The sequence below is a fragment of the Diadema antillarum genome, unplaced genomic scaffold (assembly GCF_040938485.1).
Source record: "Diadema antillarum isolate AM-2024a unplaced genomic scaffold, OU_Dant_1.0 seq00001565_RagTag, whole genome shotgun sequence".
In the NCBI taxonomy this organism is placed as follows: Eukaryota; Metazoa; Echinodermata; class Echinoidea; order Diadematoida; family Diadematidae; genus Diadema; species Diadema antillarum.
The window spans coordinates 180,168-199,596 of record NW_027272288.1 but is presented as its reverse complement, the minus strand read 5'-3'; the positions used below and the strand labels follow the sequence as shown (position 1 = coordinate 199,596).

The 19,429-nt window shown below is 36.3% G+C and overlaps 1 protein-coding gene across 1 annotated transcript; it reads left to right on the top strand.

Moving 5' to 3' along the window:
• The first annotated feature begins 3,858 nt into the window (after nucleotides 1–3,858).
• Nucleotides 3,859–18,654, top strand: LOC139710787 (prostaglandin reductase 1-like). Its single transcript, XM_071622697.1, has 9 exons — nucleotides 3,859–3,967; nucleotides 6,502–6,547; nucleotides 7,333–7,383; nucleotides 9,035–9,202; nucleotides 10,417–10,534; nucleotides 10,976–11,131; nucleotides 13,993–14,098; nucleotides 15,292–15,410; nucleotides 16,180–18,654. Exons 1-9 carry the CDS (start codon nucleotides 3,859–3,861, stop codon nucleotides 16,288–16,290), a joined length of 984 nt encoding a protein of 327 aa, XP_071478798.1. The 3' UTR covers nucleotides 16,291–18,654.
• The last annotated feature ends 775 nt before the right edge of the window (nucleotides 18,655–19,429 follow it).

The window sequence follows — 19,429 nt, the reverse complement described above, 5'->3', positions numbered from 1 at the left end:
TCTTGCAATTATTGATCGATAGATTCATTGTATTTTATTTTTGCATTCATTACTTCAAGAAAAAGACAACACCAAGTCAAGTGAATTAACAAAGTTATCTAGCAATATTTGAATCTAATACCAGCAGTAGTCTTATCATGACATGAATACTTTTCTTCTCTATTGGAGATTTGTTTTCAAATCTACAGGATTATTGCATGTAATCACTATTCATATCTTTCTCTCCCCCTCTAGCTCACAGTATAGATGAACAGTATCTAAATTGGGATTGTCTGAGCACGAACGGGATCAAAAACTGTCACATAATCTTGAACAAATATGTAGGGTCTGCCTATATATTTACAGCAAGCGATTTCCTACAGCCCATTTATTTTCTATTTCCCAACAGAACTTACAGAGATATTGTTCACAGGGTCATGCCATACAAATTGTTATGTTCAGTTATCCAAAGTTTGCTTATTTTTATTGTAATTTAAAACAAATACTGTTAATGACATGTGTTGATAAAGATCATCATCACATGCTCCACCGGTATATATTTCATAATATATGCCATATTCGTGTGGGTATTTTTTTTATGACTCCCATCTTACAGCAGAGAATCTCTCATTTTCATCCCTATTTATTCATTTTTTCGATTGCCAGGTGTATAAAGTGTTTTATCGTTTATACTCACCGTACATACATATATTGTTTATTTTGTATTATACTTTATGACTTGTACTTCTTATGAATTGTTTAACAATATAAATTGATACTGCATATACTATGAATACTTTGTATCACGTATTTTTTTTATGAAAAAAAAAGTATAACTGTGTTTAGCTAAACTGAATTGAATTGAAATGAATTAAAAAAAGATACTTCTTTGATATCGATCATGCTGAACATGTATTTCCTCTGCCGGTGATTTGTTAACGTTTTAACTATTTCAAAATGTTGTAATCAGGTCGAATGAACTAGGAGGATATACAACGGGACACTGATCTTGCCACGTAATGCATTTTCCTAAAGTATCTCTGACATGCGCAATCGAATGATGCGCACGTAGGGGATCACCCAGTTCGTATTTTTGTTCTGTCACGTGTCAACACACGACTGCAAGTGCAAAGTCATCGTCTGCTACGTGCCTGGTATATCAATTTTGGCTCCTCTTGAAACGGCGCCACTGGATCTCTCACTCACATGTCTCGGGCAGCTATCAAAAAATAAATGTTAATCATTTTCTGTGATTATGATCATGATTATGATTAAAATCAAGATTATGATTACGATTGTGATTATGATTATGATTGTGATTAAAATTGCGCGACGATTATGATTATGAGTATGAGTATGAGTGTGAGTGTGAGTGTGAGTATGAGTATGAGTGTGAGTGTGAGTATGAGTATGAGTATGAGTATGAGTGTGAGTATGAGTATGAGTATGAGCATGAGTGTGAGCATGAGTTTGAGTATAAGTGTGAGTGTGAGTTTGATTATGAGTCTGCCTTGAATGGGAAACTGGACGATTTTCAGCATGTAATGGATCAAATTAGCTGCTTGGTGGAGGTCTGCTCTCTCCGAGTGTTTTTATTCCAATTGCATATGAAGTTTTTATTTTGGAAAACAAAACGACTCCATCAATTATATCTTCGTATATACGATCCACTTAGCGCTATGAAATTTTCTTTCAAATATTGATCATCAATGGGATTGCGTGATATACATGCTTTGTATTTTGTTTCACATTATGCAGGGCTCGACACTAACGGTGGCCCGGTGGCCCGGGGCCACCAAAAATGAAAGTCGGGCCACCAAATTTCAGAAAAGGGCAAATTTGGTGGCCCACCTTGGGCCACCAAAATTTTTTGAAAAGTGCGTCAATAAATTCGTAACTTTTTGCGCCGGAAATGCATAAATGCATGCAGTGAGTGTGCGACTTATCAAAAAAAAATGGACTTTTATCAATGTTCTTTTTTTTTCGGGCCACCAAATTTTTCTCTCGGGCCACCAAAAATTGGAAATTGATGATTTTGGTGGCCCATCGGGCCACCGAAAAATAAAGTTAGTGTCGAGCCCTGCATTATGTTTGAGCTCACATTCAAGGAAATTATAATTTCCTAGTTTACCTATATTTGTGTTGGATTGATCCGTTATTTAAAGAATCCTATTATACTGTCATAACTGTTGTACATGAATACATAAGATGACACTATTTTCATGATTGCGCATAAACACGTATGTTGATTACATGAATACATATTTTATATAACAATATATAGTTATGTTGCCATACAATGTATATTATATATTATAATCATATAATGTTTAATATTGTGTGTAATGGTTCAGCTTGCTTTTACCAATGCCATGAATGCAGTTTGACAATATCGACCTTTCTCCTTGTAGAGTATTCAAAGGCATTACAATTGTTGTAATGTCGCAAATGTCTTTGCATAAAAGCATTTATGAAAGACAGGAAGATCTTAGTTGCTTAGTTAGACTCGAGGATGGCGAATAAAAGTGGGATATATGTCAATAAATGATTCTGCCAAAAATGCTGTTTGTTCTTACGATATCTCTTAATGCCTTGACCTTCTATAAACGCTCAAAAGGGGATCACCCAATGCATATTTTCGATCTCAAAGTTCAAGATGTCTGCGAGTGCAATGTCATTGTTTACTACGTGCCTGGTATATCAACCTATAGGTCCATTGCCCGACATCTTCCGAATCTCCCACTAGTTGGCTATTACTGTATGGAGTGACTCGGGTGTGTTTTAACGCCATTTGTGGTCATCTACGTGCAAATATATAGGCTCGAAATTGTTCTTTCATGACTAGTCATGCCTTGAATATTTCTGCAGAATGTGCCATTTTGACGATATTATCAGACTTATAGAGGCTGTCAAACGTCATATTACAAGCGTATAAACTGCTGTCCTAAATTAATCTATCACTACCGAGATTTTTTTTTTTAATGACGACACCATGCGTGGACAGTCATATAATAGTATGCATTTTAGTGCCAAAATGTTGTAACTTTTATTCTCCATGTTTTCAGTGGAGTTACAACTGTGTCAGTCTACCCGCATGTGCAGTTAATCATAAGGCATATGTGACAACGAGTAGTGATAAGTTTTAAGTCATGTTAGCTAAAGTCTTCATTCTTCCTATAGTTAAAGGGCATCTTCCCTCCTATCCTCATTAATAGTGCCCCCCCCCCCCCCCACTGAATATGTCATGATTGTGAAACTGCCATGCCCGTTGAACTAATCATACTCGTAAGATATGAGGTTATGGTCGTATATATTGATAGTACACCTTATTATTTTTCCAAACAAAGTAAACCAACTGTATTTCATTTGTAAGATATGTTTAATACAAAAAAAATAAAAAATCTGAATAAATTGAATTGAAATGGAGTTAAATTGAATTATGGGGAAGCAGATAAAATGAAAATTAATAAACTGCAGATATGCTGTCTCACTCGGGATTTGATTAAACTGCCTAACTACTTGGTGCCTCACGTGTATGTGCAGTATGTCTATACATTATCAGAGAGTGTGCGACTCCATTCTGAAGGTGGTTTGACCAATTATTGTCGACGTGTACGCCGCGGAATGGATAGCAGTCTGACGTCACACTGTGCGCTTTCTATTGTGTGTCATTTCTTTGACACTGCGTTTTTAGAGTCACGATTACTGCCTCAAGTTATCTCGGACCAATGCACATTTACGAGTAGCAAGCTCGGCCAATCAAGGAGTGGTGCCCGTTGACGAGGGATATATAAAAACCTGTTGCTTTCTGAAGGAATCACACTTTTGGGTCATCAGCATCACCAGTAACACACAACCACCCATCATCAGAAAGAAGAGATGTCTGGCAAAGCTAGGAGGATCGTTCTCGCCAAGGCGTTCGAAGGGAATGTGACTGGATCCAATTTTCGGGTGGAGTCCTACCACCTGCCGGCCCTAAAGGATGGTGGTAAGACGTGTTCCTATATTCCTCACGTATACAGCTGTATCGATAATCTCGTTAGTTAACGCGATATTATCTGAAAATCATCTGAAACTGAATATGCATTGATTCGATTAAAGTACATTTATATAAGCTTATGGTTCAGCAACTCAAAATCTTGTGAGGTCAATGTGAAATATATTTGTGCGTTCTGAGGTCATAAGACATCGTTATATCCTTATAAAAAACTGTTTTTTAGTCGTCTTTTGTTTTTAATACTAAAAAAAAAGTTGCGAGCTGGGTGATTTTGTTTATCCATTAGTAGGTGAGTAATATAAATTCCTAATATAGTCAGTCTTGAACTATTGCACTATGTGCACTATGTGCAGTTGTACCATCCTCATCCGATAACGTTTTATGTTGGCTTACGTTATGTTTATATTTTGATGATAGTCAAAATGTGTCACCAATATTATTAGTATAGCAATGCCACTTAAAACGCAGTGTTTCAAATATTACCAACCTCTTGCGATTTTCCTTTCTAATCAAGTTTATGCTTATCGTTAACTGCGCAATGCGCATTTTCGGACATACGTCAAAATCTTATCAGGGAAAAGAAGAGATAAAGTTCTGAAGGAATATACGAATAAATGGATGGAACAATGTATTGATGCTTTTTAACAACAAAATTATCTACTTTCTCTAATTCCTTACTTCATACCTGAATGAGAAGGAGCTGTATATTATGATCCTGGGTTGCAATGGATATTTAATTCAAAGACATGGCAGAGGTCATCATCAAAATAATGGCATTGTCCTACTATCATCCTAGTATCAGCCATATAAACTGGGTCTTTGTCCCCTGCGTTGATAATGACTATAAAAGTCGACAATAAGTCACGTATAAACTTTCATATTAACATGCTTGCATGATTTATCTATATAGCGATTTATCTAATACACAATCCAATTTGCATGCAAATCACCGTTGCGTAAATATGACATGGGTTTTCATATTTCTGTTGTGTGATTGACCAGATTAAAGTACATAAAATTCAAACGACTGGATATTATGTGCTACTCCAAACGTAACGTAGTTATATTCATATAAGATATTGAATAAAGCGAACCGCCCCAACATGGGCTAATACCTTCCCCCCTCCCCCTGTAATCTACAAAGTACTGACATTTTGGATCAGGAATAGAAATCAAGTCAGTTTTATTTATTCTTAGGATTTCATAAACAGTTCACATCAGAGTGACTGCATGAGTGTAATATTTCTGCAGGAAAATCTACAGTGAGCATTGTAAAACTTAATAAAAAATAATTCATATCAAGATACCAAAGAAGATAAAGTCTATTATGTGTGTGTTAAAACCTTAAATTTTCAAATGTATACATAAATATATTGAGTAAGTAGTCCACGTGTTGGTGCAGTAATATCAACAATAAAAAAAAAGAAACAAAGTTTATGCTGTCATCACCAACATCAGGTGTGCCGGAATATTATGGGTGATGGCAGCATGAATTGGTTTCTGTTGTATTTATACATATCCTATGTATGCATATCCATATACACATATGAAGAGTTTGTTTGCAAAAACCGATAAGTTCATATTTGGCAAATGGAGGTATTTGCGATTAAAGGTCAAGAAAAATAAAGAGAATAATAAGAAAAAATTTGCTTCTTTTAACCATAACTTCAAAACAAACCTTTATATGTATTGATCAATATATCATTTAAAAGATATTATTTTGTACTTCATGACAGAGATCGTACTTCAAAATCTTCAAAAATGGACTTACCGGTTTTTGAAAACAAACTCTTCCTATGTATATATGTATATGCATATGCATATATCAAATATAATACATATAAAATAAACCCTCGAATAATATTTTATTTACTCATTATTTATCTAGCGATCCACGTCCCACAAGCTTTGCTTTTTAGTGGATCACTATTTTCCATAATCGAATCTATTTTCCGCATGGTCACAAAGTATATAATGTATACATAATTGTTCCTCCTAATTATGGTATATACATATATAATATATATATATATATATATATATATATATACATGTAAATATATGTTGTTATTTATCTCGGATCCCTTATGAATCTTTTGCAAATGTTTGAACAATATTATTCATGTCATGTATACTTTGTACTATCTTTTGATTTTCGTTGATTGGAAATAAACTATAATCGAATTGAAATTGAATTGAATTGAATTGAACCCTTCATATATATGAAGAGCTTGCTTTCAATAGGCACTTAATTCATCATTTTCAAATGGTTTAAGCGCCTTCATAATGTATAGTATATGACAAGTTATTCTGCGTATGTGTATAGTATGTTCTAATGAATACATATCTATATACTTGTAGTTTACTACATTACTTAAATACGCCTTGTATTTAAAGATTTCAGAATGGTGGCATTTGTATAATTATCTTGCACACTTATACATACATGTAACCAGTAATGCAGCATGCTAATTTTAGTTTGCCATACATACATTTCTTATGTTAATCCTACGTTTGTATTCCAGAGGTGCAACTAGAGGCTCTTTACCTTTCCGTGGACCCTTACATGAGGTTAGTAATGTTTAGGCAACAGTCGTGCATTTCTACCAATTATCATTATATTTGATTTAATCTAAGTATGTTGTACAATATGACTGATATATTCAATTTCTGTAACATTTTTAACGTTTATGCTGGAAATGGAAAAAGAGTATGTGAAGGAATGAATGAATGATTACTACGTATATTGTATATGAATATTGTCAATCTTTCTGACAAGGTAAAAAAAAATTGTGCTGTTATTCTCGCTGTAGCGTCGATATGATATGAGAAGTAAGATATAAATCGAATTGAATTACGAATGAAACGTGTTAAAGTGACAGCATTTTACTTATCCATGGTCCACTCTAAAATTATTTCAAAACGTGTATGATACGATATTACTATTTCTTTAGGCATTTCAATATTGTGTTTAGGAAATAATATCAAGCACGAGAAAGAAGATGGCACATGTTTCCCTGTCATTGTGTTTGAATAACTAAAAATGTGTGTATTAATGTGTTTGCCAAATTGTAATCTATCAATAATTATGCTTCCTAACATTCAACATTTTGGGAAGTATCTCTTTCAACTGCTTGAAAGAATCATTATGTGTGTTAAACATTCAGACTGTTTTGGCTTTTAGTTGCCCTTTTCATTAAAAAAATCAAGTTTCTTTTCGGCATAATGGTGTTGAGAAGTAACAACTCTGGTTAAGAGTAAAGATGTCATTTTATAGCAAAGCGTATGAAATCGTCGCCCCTATATTTCTATCCTCCTTTCGTATCTCATCCCCAACCCTTCTTTCTCTTTCGAAGGGTCTGGCCAATCAAAGTGGACGATGTAATGGTTGGAGAACAGGTTGCCAAGTAAGTTTTCCGCCGCAGAATACCATCGTTTCTTAATAATATTCCCGTAACCATTCGGAGACGGACATTAATGATTTAAGAATGCTTGATATTGAGCAATGTGACAACTTTGTAAAATCGTTTATCCATGTAATTTACTGACTGGTTAACTAATGACAAGCTAATGTTTCAGGTATACCAAAAATGGCTATTTATATATTTGCGGTCATTTTGATCACTGAAGCTTGATTAAAATACAGGTGCAAAAGACAACACAAATTACCAATGGGAATGCTTCACGTTCTGATAAGACAAAAGAAATTCATTATTGGAAATGTTCAGGTCCTGATGCCATTTTTGAATGGGAAATATTAGAAACAGGCGGCTTGCAGTATAAAAATTCCTCAAAACATGGTGTAAAATGGTTTTCTTTATCTGCATCTATAGTGGATTCATCTTTAATGTTCGATGTAGCAGTCGAGGAAATTTCAAGCCAGGAATAGATGAATTGATAGGCAAAAATAAAAATGCCGAATACAGGAATTGGCATGAGAAGTTAGGCCATTGATTGTATAGGAGGTATCTTGATATCTCATTGGTCCATTCACGCTGTATAAAGAAATAAGTCAGGCACACTGTATGGGATTTGCACGCAATTTCAGAAGAAATTGTCAGCAAGATCACGTGATGTGCGTGGTAAGATGTCGGTGTGGTGATTTCAAAGCTATCAGCCAGTAAGATATCCAGATATTTTCTATTTTAGATAGAGATGAGCGAGCTCGGCAGACTGATAAATGAATGCAAGATGCATCGATAGGTTGGACACATTTCATATAATTTCATTTCATTATTCTTATTTATTTATTTTCCCCATCAAAAAGAAAACAAACTTATCACAAGTAACAATAAATTATACAAGCAAGTGAAAATTAGGCCTATATCCGGATATAAACTAACTACAAACAAGCAGATTGTAAGTCTACATGATATAGATATCAAACAACCATAATTCATATCAATAAATTTTATATAGTGATAAGATGCGCACCTGCAAAAAATGATATCCATGCACATAATATACTATATCATTTTGATCTTCATGAAATCAACGCGAATTGAAATAGTAGGCCTATTACGGTATAGATGAGAAAGAAAGTGTACATACAGAAAGATACAAATAATATAGAAGCGTTATTTTGTTTGTTTGTTTGTTTGTTTGTTTGATTGTTTGTTTGTTCATTGTCTACCTGAGAAGATGGCTGGATAGCCCATTTTCAGCTATCTAGTTGGTCTTCCGTGGAGTCCAGAGTGTACAGATGACTGAGCTGACGGACAGAGTAAAAAATGTACATCTTATACTTCGCAAATGAGATGGTTTATGGACATGGAGAATAAAAAGACATGAACATGGACAAAACGACTGTCTACTCTGAGTGGTTTAGTAATAACACTGTTGACATTGCCTTTTGAGTCTCAGAAGTGGTGACTATCCCCCGTTCCTCGGTTGCCAATTTAGAGATGATGGATTCTCAAATCTTGCGCTTGTCACCGCAGCAATAATGGCGAAAAAAAGGGGGAAAATGACGGAAAGAATCACTCACGTAAGTCAGATACCAGTCAAATTTCACCGTCTCCTAGTCTGACTGCATGTTTGCTCTCGTCCCACCTACAGGGTTGTCAAGAGCAAAGATCCAAAGGTCCCCGAGGGTTCCATCGTCCAGGCCCAGACGGGTTGGACATCCGGATCTATTGCCAAAGGGAGTGACGTCACAATTGTGGCTGACTACCCCGATCCTGACTGGCCAAAGTCGCTGGCACTTGGCACTCTGGGAATGCCAGGGTAAGTGAAAGATTGATTGATTTGTTTTTTTTTTTTTCACTTTGAGTTCACAAAATTATGAAACAAACATAATAAGGTTAAATCATTACTATACAATAATACTTTGTCCATATTTTGTACAAGAAATTATTTAAACAATGATATATGTACTGACAACATCACTTGAAAAACTTGTAGTCCCCCCCCCCCCAAAAAAAAAAAAAACAATGCGGGAGAGACAATGAAATCAAAAGCACAGCTTGTGTTGCTTATAGTCAATACAAATCAAGTGACATCATTATGGGACACATATCACAATAAACAGAATATGTGTTGGAATGACATAACTGGTGAAGGTCTTCATTTTGGTTTGTCAGCAGAATTACAATTTAATTTGCAACATATATATATATATATATATATTTTTTTTTTTTTAATTTATTCACGTTCCATATTCCACATTTCGTACAAGTTTTATATTCCATTTGATTTGAAGCAGAAATGTTTTTCACACAATGGTCAGTTTGAACCAATAATGCACAAATGTATAAGGACATATAATTAACGTGTTATATGAGGAACCCACTAAAAAGCAAAGCTTGTAGGATGTGGGTTCCAAAAATATAACACAGGGTTTTAGTACAGTATATCAAAGTCAGAAGTGACGTAACATGCAAAATTCAAAATATCGAGAATATTACAATGTTTACGGGATGTACAAAGTATAGTATATACTGTTTTATGATTAACTTATGGTATAAATGCTTAAAAAAGTAGCAAGTTAATGGGTGAGGTCATCCGAGCGAGGCATCATTTAAGTATATGCAAAAAAAAATTAAGCGATTACGGCAAAATAATTACACATAGGATTTTAGAAAATTGGCTTTGAGATTTTTCTTAAAGGAGCTTAAAGAACTTGAGTGCAACCGAACCGAATCTAACTCATTCCAGAAAGAAGGGCCGGTAGATGTAATTGTCTTAAGGGCTAAAACTGTACGAACAGGAGAAAAATGATAGGATTCACTGTGTCTTGTAGGGTAAGTATGAATATCACTGTTTTTCACAAACATTGAGGAAAATATACGAGGAAGGTCACCAGTATTCAACTTATACATGAAAATTCCAACATGATATAAATACAAATCAGAAATTTTTAATATTTGTTTAGTGTGTCTGATTACTGGTTTGTCGGGAATCTTCTCGTCTCAACGTTTACTTTAAACATCTCAAAACAGGAAGACCGCCTATCTGGCTTTCCTGGACATCTGCAAGCCACAGCCCGGAGAGACGGTGGTGGTCAGCGGTGCGGCCGGAGCAGTGGGAGCGGTAGTCGGTCAGATCGCCAAGATCAAGGTCAGTAATGAAACTGGTGAAAGGAACTTTTTTGATTTTTGTTTTACTTCATTTTTCGGTAAAGCGTCACCGCAGCTGTTAGAGCGCTACATCATATTTCCGACGCGCGATGATGATGGGCTAAAATTTAATATTATATAGCAACACCGTTCTCTTAAATCTCAGAACATGACGGTAAGCTGGATATTTCAACAGCTGTTGATGAACATATCAATCCGATCTAAATGAATTTTTCTGAACTTAAACAATGTCAAGAGAATGGTGAAATATGCCTCTGATCCTCCATTTTCATTAATGATTACTCTCCAATTCGACTGTTTCAGCTAGGAGCTATAGAAGTTGACAATGGACAGTCGAGTGATGATTTTTGCCTGTTTAGCCCTAAATACACCTGATATTTGTTCTTCATTCTAAAACTGTCTTCGATTCCTAATTTCAAAGGGCTGTAAAGTCATCGGCTTCGCAGGTTCTGAAGCAAAACTGAAGTACCTGAAGGATCTGGGGTATGACATCGCCCTCAACTACAAGACCATCAAAGACTTGGACAAGGCTATCAAAGAAGCCGCTCCAAATGGCGTCGATTGTTACTATGACAACGTGAGTATCAAACGTTCATGCTCTTACATATCACGGTGTAACTTGCCTCCCCCTCCCCCCCCCCCCCACAAACACACACACACACACACACACACACACACACACACACAAAGACATACAAAGAATATTGCTGAATGAGAGTTTCCAGATGAAGACAACTAACTGCAATACATTGCTGTATGATGAAAATACTTTTAAACGTTTTTTTTTCTCTTTATGATGCTTATGATGATTTTAATTATGAGATAGGAGAACAAGACGGTACAGAAGAAGTTCAAATGTTATTTCTCTGCCGTTTCGATGAATAAACTGCTTCACACAAATTTCCACTGATTATAGCATCCTGAAATTTATTATGGCTCTACTTCCGTTATTAACGTTATGAATTTTACGATTTTCTTCGTCATCATCACAAATAGTTCTCAGGGCTCAGTTAATTTTGTGGAAAGTTTTGTTGCAATCTTGAATTCACATCTATCGTCTACACTCTCAGTACAATGGGTTGTAGTTAACACGGGTGATAACATGTCTCACTGATTTTTTCGCTCTCATAGAATCAAATGAAGGGAAAACAAGACCTTTAAAATGCATCAGAGAAATTAAACGAAAAGCTTGTGAATGATTAATGAAATTCGCGAATCTATTAGGTTTTTTTTTTAAATAGAAATAGTCTTTTTGCTGCTATAAAGCAGCAGGCCTGATTTTCATGAACGCCATTGCGCCTTTAAAATTCGGATTTTGTGTTTTTTTAAGCAAAGTCCGTTGTGACCATGTAAATACGGTGATAATACAGGGTATTGACAGATTTTATGTTAATGTGGGTAAATACCCTTCACGGTCACAGCAAGTCCAACGCCAAATTCACTCGCATTATAATAAATCGCTGGACTTTAGCCCCCGGCCTTGGTTGGTTCGTGCGCGTCCTTTGCTTGAGCGTACAATGTACGTTGATAATTCGTTCAGGAAGTGCGTAGGCGTCCGTCGCTTTCTATGTATAGGTCCTACGCTCCACCGTGACTCAGCGACTTTTCAAATCGCTCTCGCATTATAATATAATTATGCTGATAATATGCGACTGGCTGAACTTTGAACGACTGCATAATTGTGACTTTTTTTTCTATATAAATGTGCACACTGTAATATGATGACGGTGCAGATTTCAGTCAGCATGCACTCTACCATTCTGCATGAAATCCACGTGGCTGTAGGCAACTATGCTCAGATCCATCACTGTCCATTGGGGCTTGAATATCACACCATTTCTATCTTACAGAAACTATTACTGTGTAATGATTCTGGACTTTGGGTTTTGAGTCTTTGCAGGTATATGCGGGTCAAATTAGTGTATAACACATGTGATATATGAAATAATGTACTATATGTTCGCGGCATGAAATTTTCGCGAACTGCTTGTGGTATTCAATGCACTTGTGTAGACAATAACTTTTGCGAGTGCATTTTAATTTCACGAAATTGAAATGCACGCGAACATTCCTCGTTTTAAAGTAATTCGAATTAAGGTGATAAGAAGGGGGAAATAGGTAAATTTAAGCCTACGAGAGACAGAAAGGGGGAAGGGAGAGAGAAGAGAAATGGACAGACCAACAACAACAACAAAGATGGAAATAAGAGGCAATTAGTAAGGTATGTTGAAGTAGAAGTGTGCCGCATATATTCTTATTCAAGAGGACAAAACAAGTTAATGTTTTTGCTGCTATGAATGTATACATTCATCAAAACAAGGTGCGCAAAACAAGATCCAATAAAACACAATAGTAATAATTGATATCATCCAGTCTTCAAACACAACTAACAATGTTTGACCCTAAAAAAAGAAAAACCACCTAAACCTAACATAGGCCTGTATGAAAAGATGTGGACCCCTAATTCTACGCACTCACAAACACGCAGAAACATCCTCACACACGCACGAACACACACACACACACACACACACACACACACACACACACAAACCCATGTAAAACTGTCGTTACGCTCCTCCCGAGGACAAATAAAATGTTTCTTTAGTACCCTAGCTGTCCTCAGTCGATTGCGAGTTGATAGCCGCTGATAGGTTTCATCAGGGAGGTGCTAGAGAAGGAGGGACAACTACTGCTCTCCTTTGAAGTCATGCGCGGCACCGCCGAGAAGTTATGCATTCAACTACAGGTATTACCCATGTGCTTTGACAAAAGAGAGCATCAATAATCGGGACTAGCGCTCTCACATCTAGAAATACTTGCCCCTACTGCAATTCGCTCTCTCTTTCAATGTGATGGCAACAATGAATTTGTGTACCTTGAATTGGAGCAGCGAATCAAAATGCAATGTAAAACTGACAATTTTAACAGCAAATAGTTTAAAAGCACGCTGGAACACGCTTTAGCGGAGTACATTATTTGAAAGATCAAAATATACCAGATTAAAAGATAGAAAACTAACATGCGGAAATGTGCGCATTTTACAAAAATATTAGGTTTTAAAGAGGGTCTAATTTTCATTTCATTTCGATTTGCGCATTACGAAGAAACTAGAAATACATGTTTATAATATTGAATTCTTCTCTCAACTATTCTAAATCAATTCGAGTATTTCATTCAAAATTTTACGGTGAAATAAAGCTTGTAATTCAACGAAAGAAGAAATGGGTTCTTCGTCTCCGAACTTCGTCTTGCAACTAGAGCGGTGCCGAGCATGACTTCAAAGCGAAGTGGAATGCTAGACATCCCATTGTAACGCCTTGAACCCAAACATGTGTTTGCATGAATTAAGAAGAGTTGCCACTCCATCTCTGTAACACCTCCCTGGTTTCGTGTTTTGCTTACTTACATACAATTCATGACGTTTTCTTTATACAGGTAGGAGGAGAGTTTTCCAGTTCTGTTATCTACAACATGAACGTCCGAGGACGGGTTTGTGTGTGTGGCTCCATCAGCGCCTACAACTCCGCTGCTCCCCCGAAAGGTTCGTTTGCAGAGTTTTAGGATTCTAAAGGAGTGTCATAGATTAGAATTAAGAGACTAATCACAGGGGGGGGGGGGGGGGATGGGCTTAAAGGTCGTATACCCGTTCTGCAAACCTCACGAAATTTTGTATAGCTGAAGAATAATGTTTCCCATACACCACACAGTTAAAAAAAGAAGAACAAATCAGAATGGAGAAGAAATGAAATCTTACCCCATGTCAATCGAGATGACTTCCGTTCAATCCAGTTCAGTAGCCTACGTGCTTAATACTTCTTTGGTCAATATGTTTTTACCTACGATGTCCCGGCCTATCTGCCCAGATGTATGATTTGGTACCTGGCACCGCCAGGGTAATGATAATGGTAGAGCCCTCCTGTAGAGAAGTGAAAACACTAAAGAGGCTACCCTGGATAAAGAAGACTATAATTGAAATTGTATTCCTGCATTGCAAAACCAACAAAAGTGGTCGTCAGACATGGATTTTTAGTTAAAAGCTGATTCTGAAAGAGCAGATTTTAAGCTTCAAAATTATACATTAGTCAATTCAAATGAATCCTTCTTACCCATCTGAATATTGTAAGAAAAAAAACCCACAAACTTTCTAAAATGTGAACTGAGAGAAGGGGCACTGAAGTACAGGGTTATTCAAGCAACTAAGTCGTACTGGCTGTGCGATCAATGGGACAAAAAACAATAAGAATATAAATTACCAGAGCAACAACGATAAGGAGATTATCAGATTAAGGTGAAATTGATCATACTTGATTAACACATTCTGTCAATGATTAATACACGTATCAACTTTAAAAGCAGCAGCATCATTGGTTCTAAAGTTATATTACGGTTAAAAATAAACATCATGCACAGTCGGGTTTTTTTTTTTAATGAAAAGGGGGAAAAGTCATAACTAATCACATTATTGTGGACAAAAAAAGTGTCCCAAACTTTAACATTATGTAAACAAAGAATTGATCTTTCAGAAACTATGTAAAACTCAAGACTGGCTAGACTGATCCATTACACCTATTTTCAGTCCTCACACGAAATCAGCGCGTGCGACCTTTCGTTGCTTTTGTGATGCACGGTTACAATATAGATTACATGTATTATGATAATATCGGAGCGTGCTGAAAATTTGGGCTTAAATCACCAACATTCATCCGCCTCTTATGTTGTTCTCATCATCCATAGCTACTTCCCTCCAACTCGCCATCAATAAGAGCAGACTTACCATCACTGGATTCCTGATCTTTGACCACTACGACCGCTACGACGAGGCCCTTCAGGCCCTGATCGAGTGGGTCAAGGAGGTAGGTCCAGAGGACACTTTACTAGCCTATGATCACCATTGATGAGACGATATCAATGGCGATGATCATGATGATGATGATGGCGGTGGTGATGATGACGATGGTGATGATTATGATAATCGTCGGTTATCATTTTCATGATTTTTTTAATTGCAATAGGCATAGTATAATTATGATAACGATATTGAGCATAATTATGATGATGATGATGACTATTATATAATCATTGTCAGTATCATTAGCATTACTATCATGTTATGGGTAGAAGCAGTAGTAGTATGTGGTAGTAGTAGCAGTAGTAGTAGTAGTAGTAGTACACCGTAGTAGTAGTAAAAAAAGGTGGTCACGTGAAATGAAATGATGCTGTTTTAGTGTGAGCATTGTTCCCTTCAGCCATGTTAGCAAAACCAAAATTATTGCTTATAATCTGCTGCACACTCAGGGTTCGTGATAATAACGATGAAAGTAGAGGGGAACTGGCACCTTTTACGTACCACTATAGTTCCTTCTTACAAAACTTTTTTCTGATGTATTTTATCTTGTTTCTAATGTATATGTGTTTATGATATAATTCCTGATTTATTCTGTGTTATGTTTTGTTGGAAGAAGAATGAGAATGAAAATTATTAGACTGAACTGAACTATAGAAAGATTACTTATCATTTTTTGAATGCATCATTTATCCTACCTATTTTTTCAGCCGTCTTTCTAGACTTTCATTTATCTATCCTTATTTCAATCTTTCTCTTTGTATTCATCTTTGTGACAGGGGAAGATCAAGTATAAGGAGCACGTGACCCAGGGCTTCGAAAACATGCCTAAGGCCTTCATGGAACTCTTCTCTGGTTCCAACTTCGGGAAAGCCGTCGTCAAGGTGTAACCACGCCCTCATGCGCCCGCTCGGCAGTTAACTGCCGAGTATTAACAACACCACGGACTTCTCATTAGTAGAAGCGAGATGAGGTGACGTCACAAGCAAGCACACTTTGATAAAAAGCAACAACAAAACAGAGGACTCGTGTCACACTATCTCGTTCTGAATTGAAGTTTTCCCGGCAATAACACAACAACAAATACGATGGAAACACAAAATGCAGCGTTTGTTTTGTAATTTATGTCTGTGCTGAAGTGCAAAATATGGCCTGCTCACTACCAGCTCTTGGGAGGCATTTCTTCGATGCTATTAGTATCCAGAATCAAGCGCGCCAAACTGATTTGAAATTTGAGTATCAGGCTTGTCCAGGATACCTATGGTGCTTGCACGATAATCCATGCGACCTCTTCTCTTCCTATATCTCGGGTATTTTCATGTTATGACCAGTCAAGAATTCTCCCGAAGGTCGCCGTTAGGACTTCATGAAAAAGAACGCCATGATGTGACAGGGTCCACTGTATGCATAGAGCGCATACCTTTTAGGGGGCTCATTAGCATTCTCATGACGTCAACAATACATCCCACGACTTCGCTGTATCGACATGCTTATAGTTCTGCGCGAGATTGCGTATACCATGGCGTGAAGCAAGAGTCGAGTATATCTGTGGTATGCACACATGAAGCCAGCAAACAGCGCCCCCGTTCTGTTTGGTGCGTACAGTGTTTGTAACGATGGGATCAAGCTCCTCCAGTTACTTGTAAGATTTCCGTGGTCATGGCAACAAGCCACTTTCTTCGGATTTTCATTGAATAATGATGGAATGCAAAACGAGTGTAACATTAATATGAATAGGCTTTCATTCAAAAGAAATCATTAAGCAGTGAAATTTCTTTTTATTTTGTCAAATAGTATTGATCCTCAATTGATTACACATTCCTGAAATTAGACGCATATATTCTTCTACTATAGTAATTCCGATGTTTTACACTTCGAACGATGAATCTATCAACCCTTGGTAATTTGAACATTACTATTTTGTGAAGTTGTAAGTAAATGTTTCTTGCACACCTTTGCTGTAAGGTGAACAAAGTTAGTACTACTGATACAAAACTGCAGTTAGAATTTTCACATGGTAATAATATGTAATCATCATTATATCTTGTTTGAGGAGGGATAGAGAGGTGGATTTTTGATCTCCTCGGTAGTATAGTCTCCCTTATTTCACATTCCCGGTATCCATGGTAACTCAGTTTAGTTACGAAAGGAGACTTTGATGATTTCCAATATCAATTCCATTCAATGCATAATACAATTGAATACCTGGAAATGAAAACGGTCCAGGTCGAAATTTAACCATCAACTTTGGAGACCCCTTGCAAAGTAATGAAAATATAGTTCAAATAACTGCTTACCACTTCACTTTGTATACAAGACATATCCATAATTGAAAACAACATAATGTTTTTATTTGTTTGGTTGGTTGGTTGTTTCTTCAAAACTCTAATTGGCGTGGGTCTTTCTTATATTTGGGTATTTGATTTTTAAAAGTTGATGCTTTACAGTCACCGACGTCATTAATCTGTAACAATGGTAACACATCTTCTTCGGACCGAGATGAGGTGAAGGTCTTAATGTTTATCTCAACAACAAGACCAGAACTTACAAATCCCTTAAGAAGCATGTTCTAGCTAATTGCCTTCTCGTATTGCCCATCTCAAAAAGGAGAAGCGAGGCCAGGGGTTGAATATATCCGACATTATAGTTTTGCCAAGAAAGTCGTCTATATATTTGGAGAGCGTACAAACATTGAATAAAAGAGTGACATTCACCACAATTCCACACGCTGAAATGAACGTAAACTTAGAATACGGCGAGATTGACAGAAAAGGAAAGGATATTACAGAGTAGAAACCCTTTTCCTCCCCTTTTGGGCAAGTACACTAAACGTGATAGTCTGGTACCGTGCGGCAGACGTTTCGGAGTAAAATATATTGAGTGTACACCACATTAATCTGCTAGTGGAGAGGTATTAGCGGGTATCATGGTTGTGTACCTTTTGAACCATTCTTACAATGTACACGGCTGTTCATTTTACTGCCACTTCTTTCCACATTCCTTCCGTCAACATGGTAACTCCACTCTTAAATAACGCCCCTTTCCTCTAACTTCAGCCATCAACAAGAATAGAGGTACAAATCCGTCTTGTAGGACTTGTGACTACTTTCCTATCTACTTTCGAAAGTGCGGCTTTATTTTCGTAATGCTATCACTTATCAAGAAAATAAGGTACATTATCAACATGGTTATATACCTTTTTAATGTATGTTATATGCTTCGGAATCATGGCTAATAAAATGATGAAGACAAGAATCGGCTTTTTTAGCGTTGCCTGTAATGTTTTCATTCGTTCTTTTCTTTTTTACCCTTTTTGGCAAAAAGTATAATGTTTTCTAGATAGTAAGTCTAGTCCATTGATAGGTAGCAGAGCTAACATCTATATGATTGTATACACGACGGTTGCGTGTGTGTATATATATATATAATTATATACAGTATATATATATATATATATATATATATATACAGTGTATATATATATATATATATATATATATATATATATATATTGCCAGCAAAGCTTGCACAGAGACGCGGCAGTGATGTTGGGTAGCTGCACCCCTTTAACGAAGCTTTCGGGCTAATTGCCCTTCAACAGAATCTACAATGACAATAAAAACATAATCAAAATCAACCTTGGTGTAAAGTCATACTAAACTTTGCTATACTTAATTCTATACATTCAAAAATGTACAGAACATAACAATAAATACAAATCGTACAAAATTACAAAACATTTTCAACAATTCCAAATAACAAACAAACAAACATAATATTACTAAATAAACTCACAAAACGGAATTCACTCTGTTACTGCTCGGTACGGTCTTATAATGTTGCCAGTGTGACGGGGGGGGGGGGGGAGTGTTCTATACTGAGGCTCGTTCTATTCAATCTCTTATAAACTAAAAACACCATTTTAAACCATCCAACAACATAAAAAACTTCCAAAATTTAATTACAATTTCTACACATTAACACACTTCTTAATATACGTACATACACATCCACATAAATTCATACACA

What these genes read in the sequence shown, in the direction of transcription:
- LOC139710787 (XM_071622697.1), top strand. Translation starts at nt 3,859, where the DNA reads ATGTCTGGCAAAGCTAGGAGGATCGTTCTCGCCAAGGCGTTCGAAGGG. An exon ending in CTCCGCTGCTCCCCCGAAAG is followed by an intron (nt 14,099 to 15,291) that starts GTTCGTTTGCAG and finishes CATCATCCATAG; the next exon opens with CTACTTCCCTCCAACTCGCC. An exon ending in TGATCGAGTGGGTCAAGGAG is followed by an intron (nt 15,411 to 16,179) that starts GTAGGTCCAGAG and finishes TCTTTGTGACAG; the next exon opens with GGGAAGATCAAGTATAAGGA.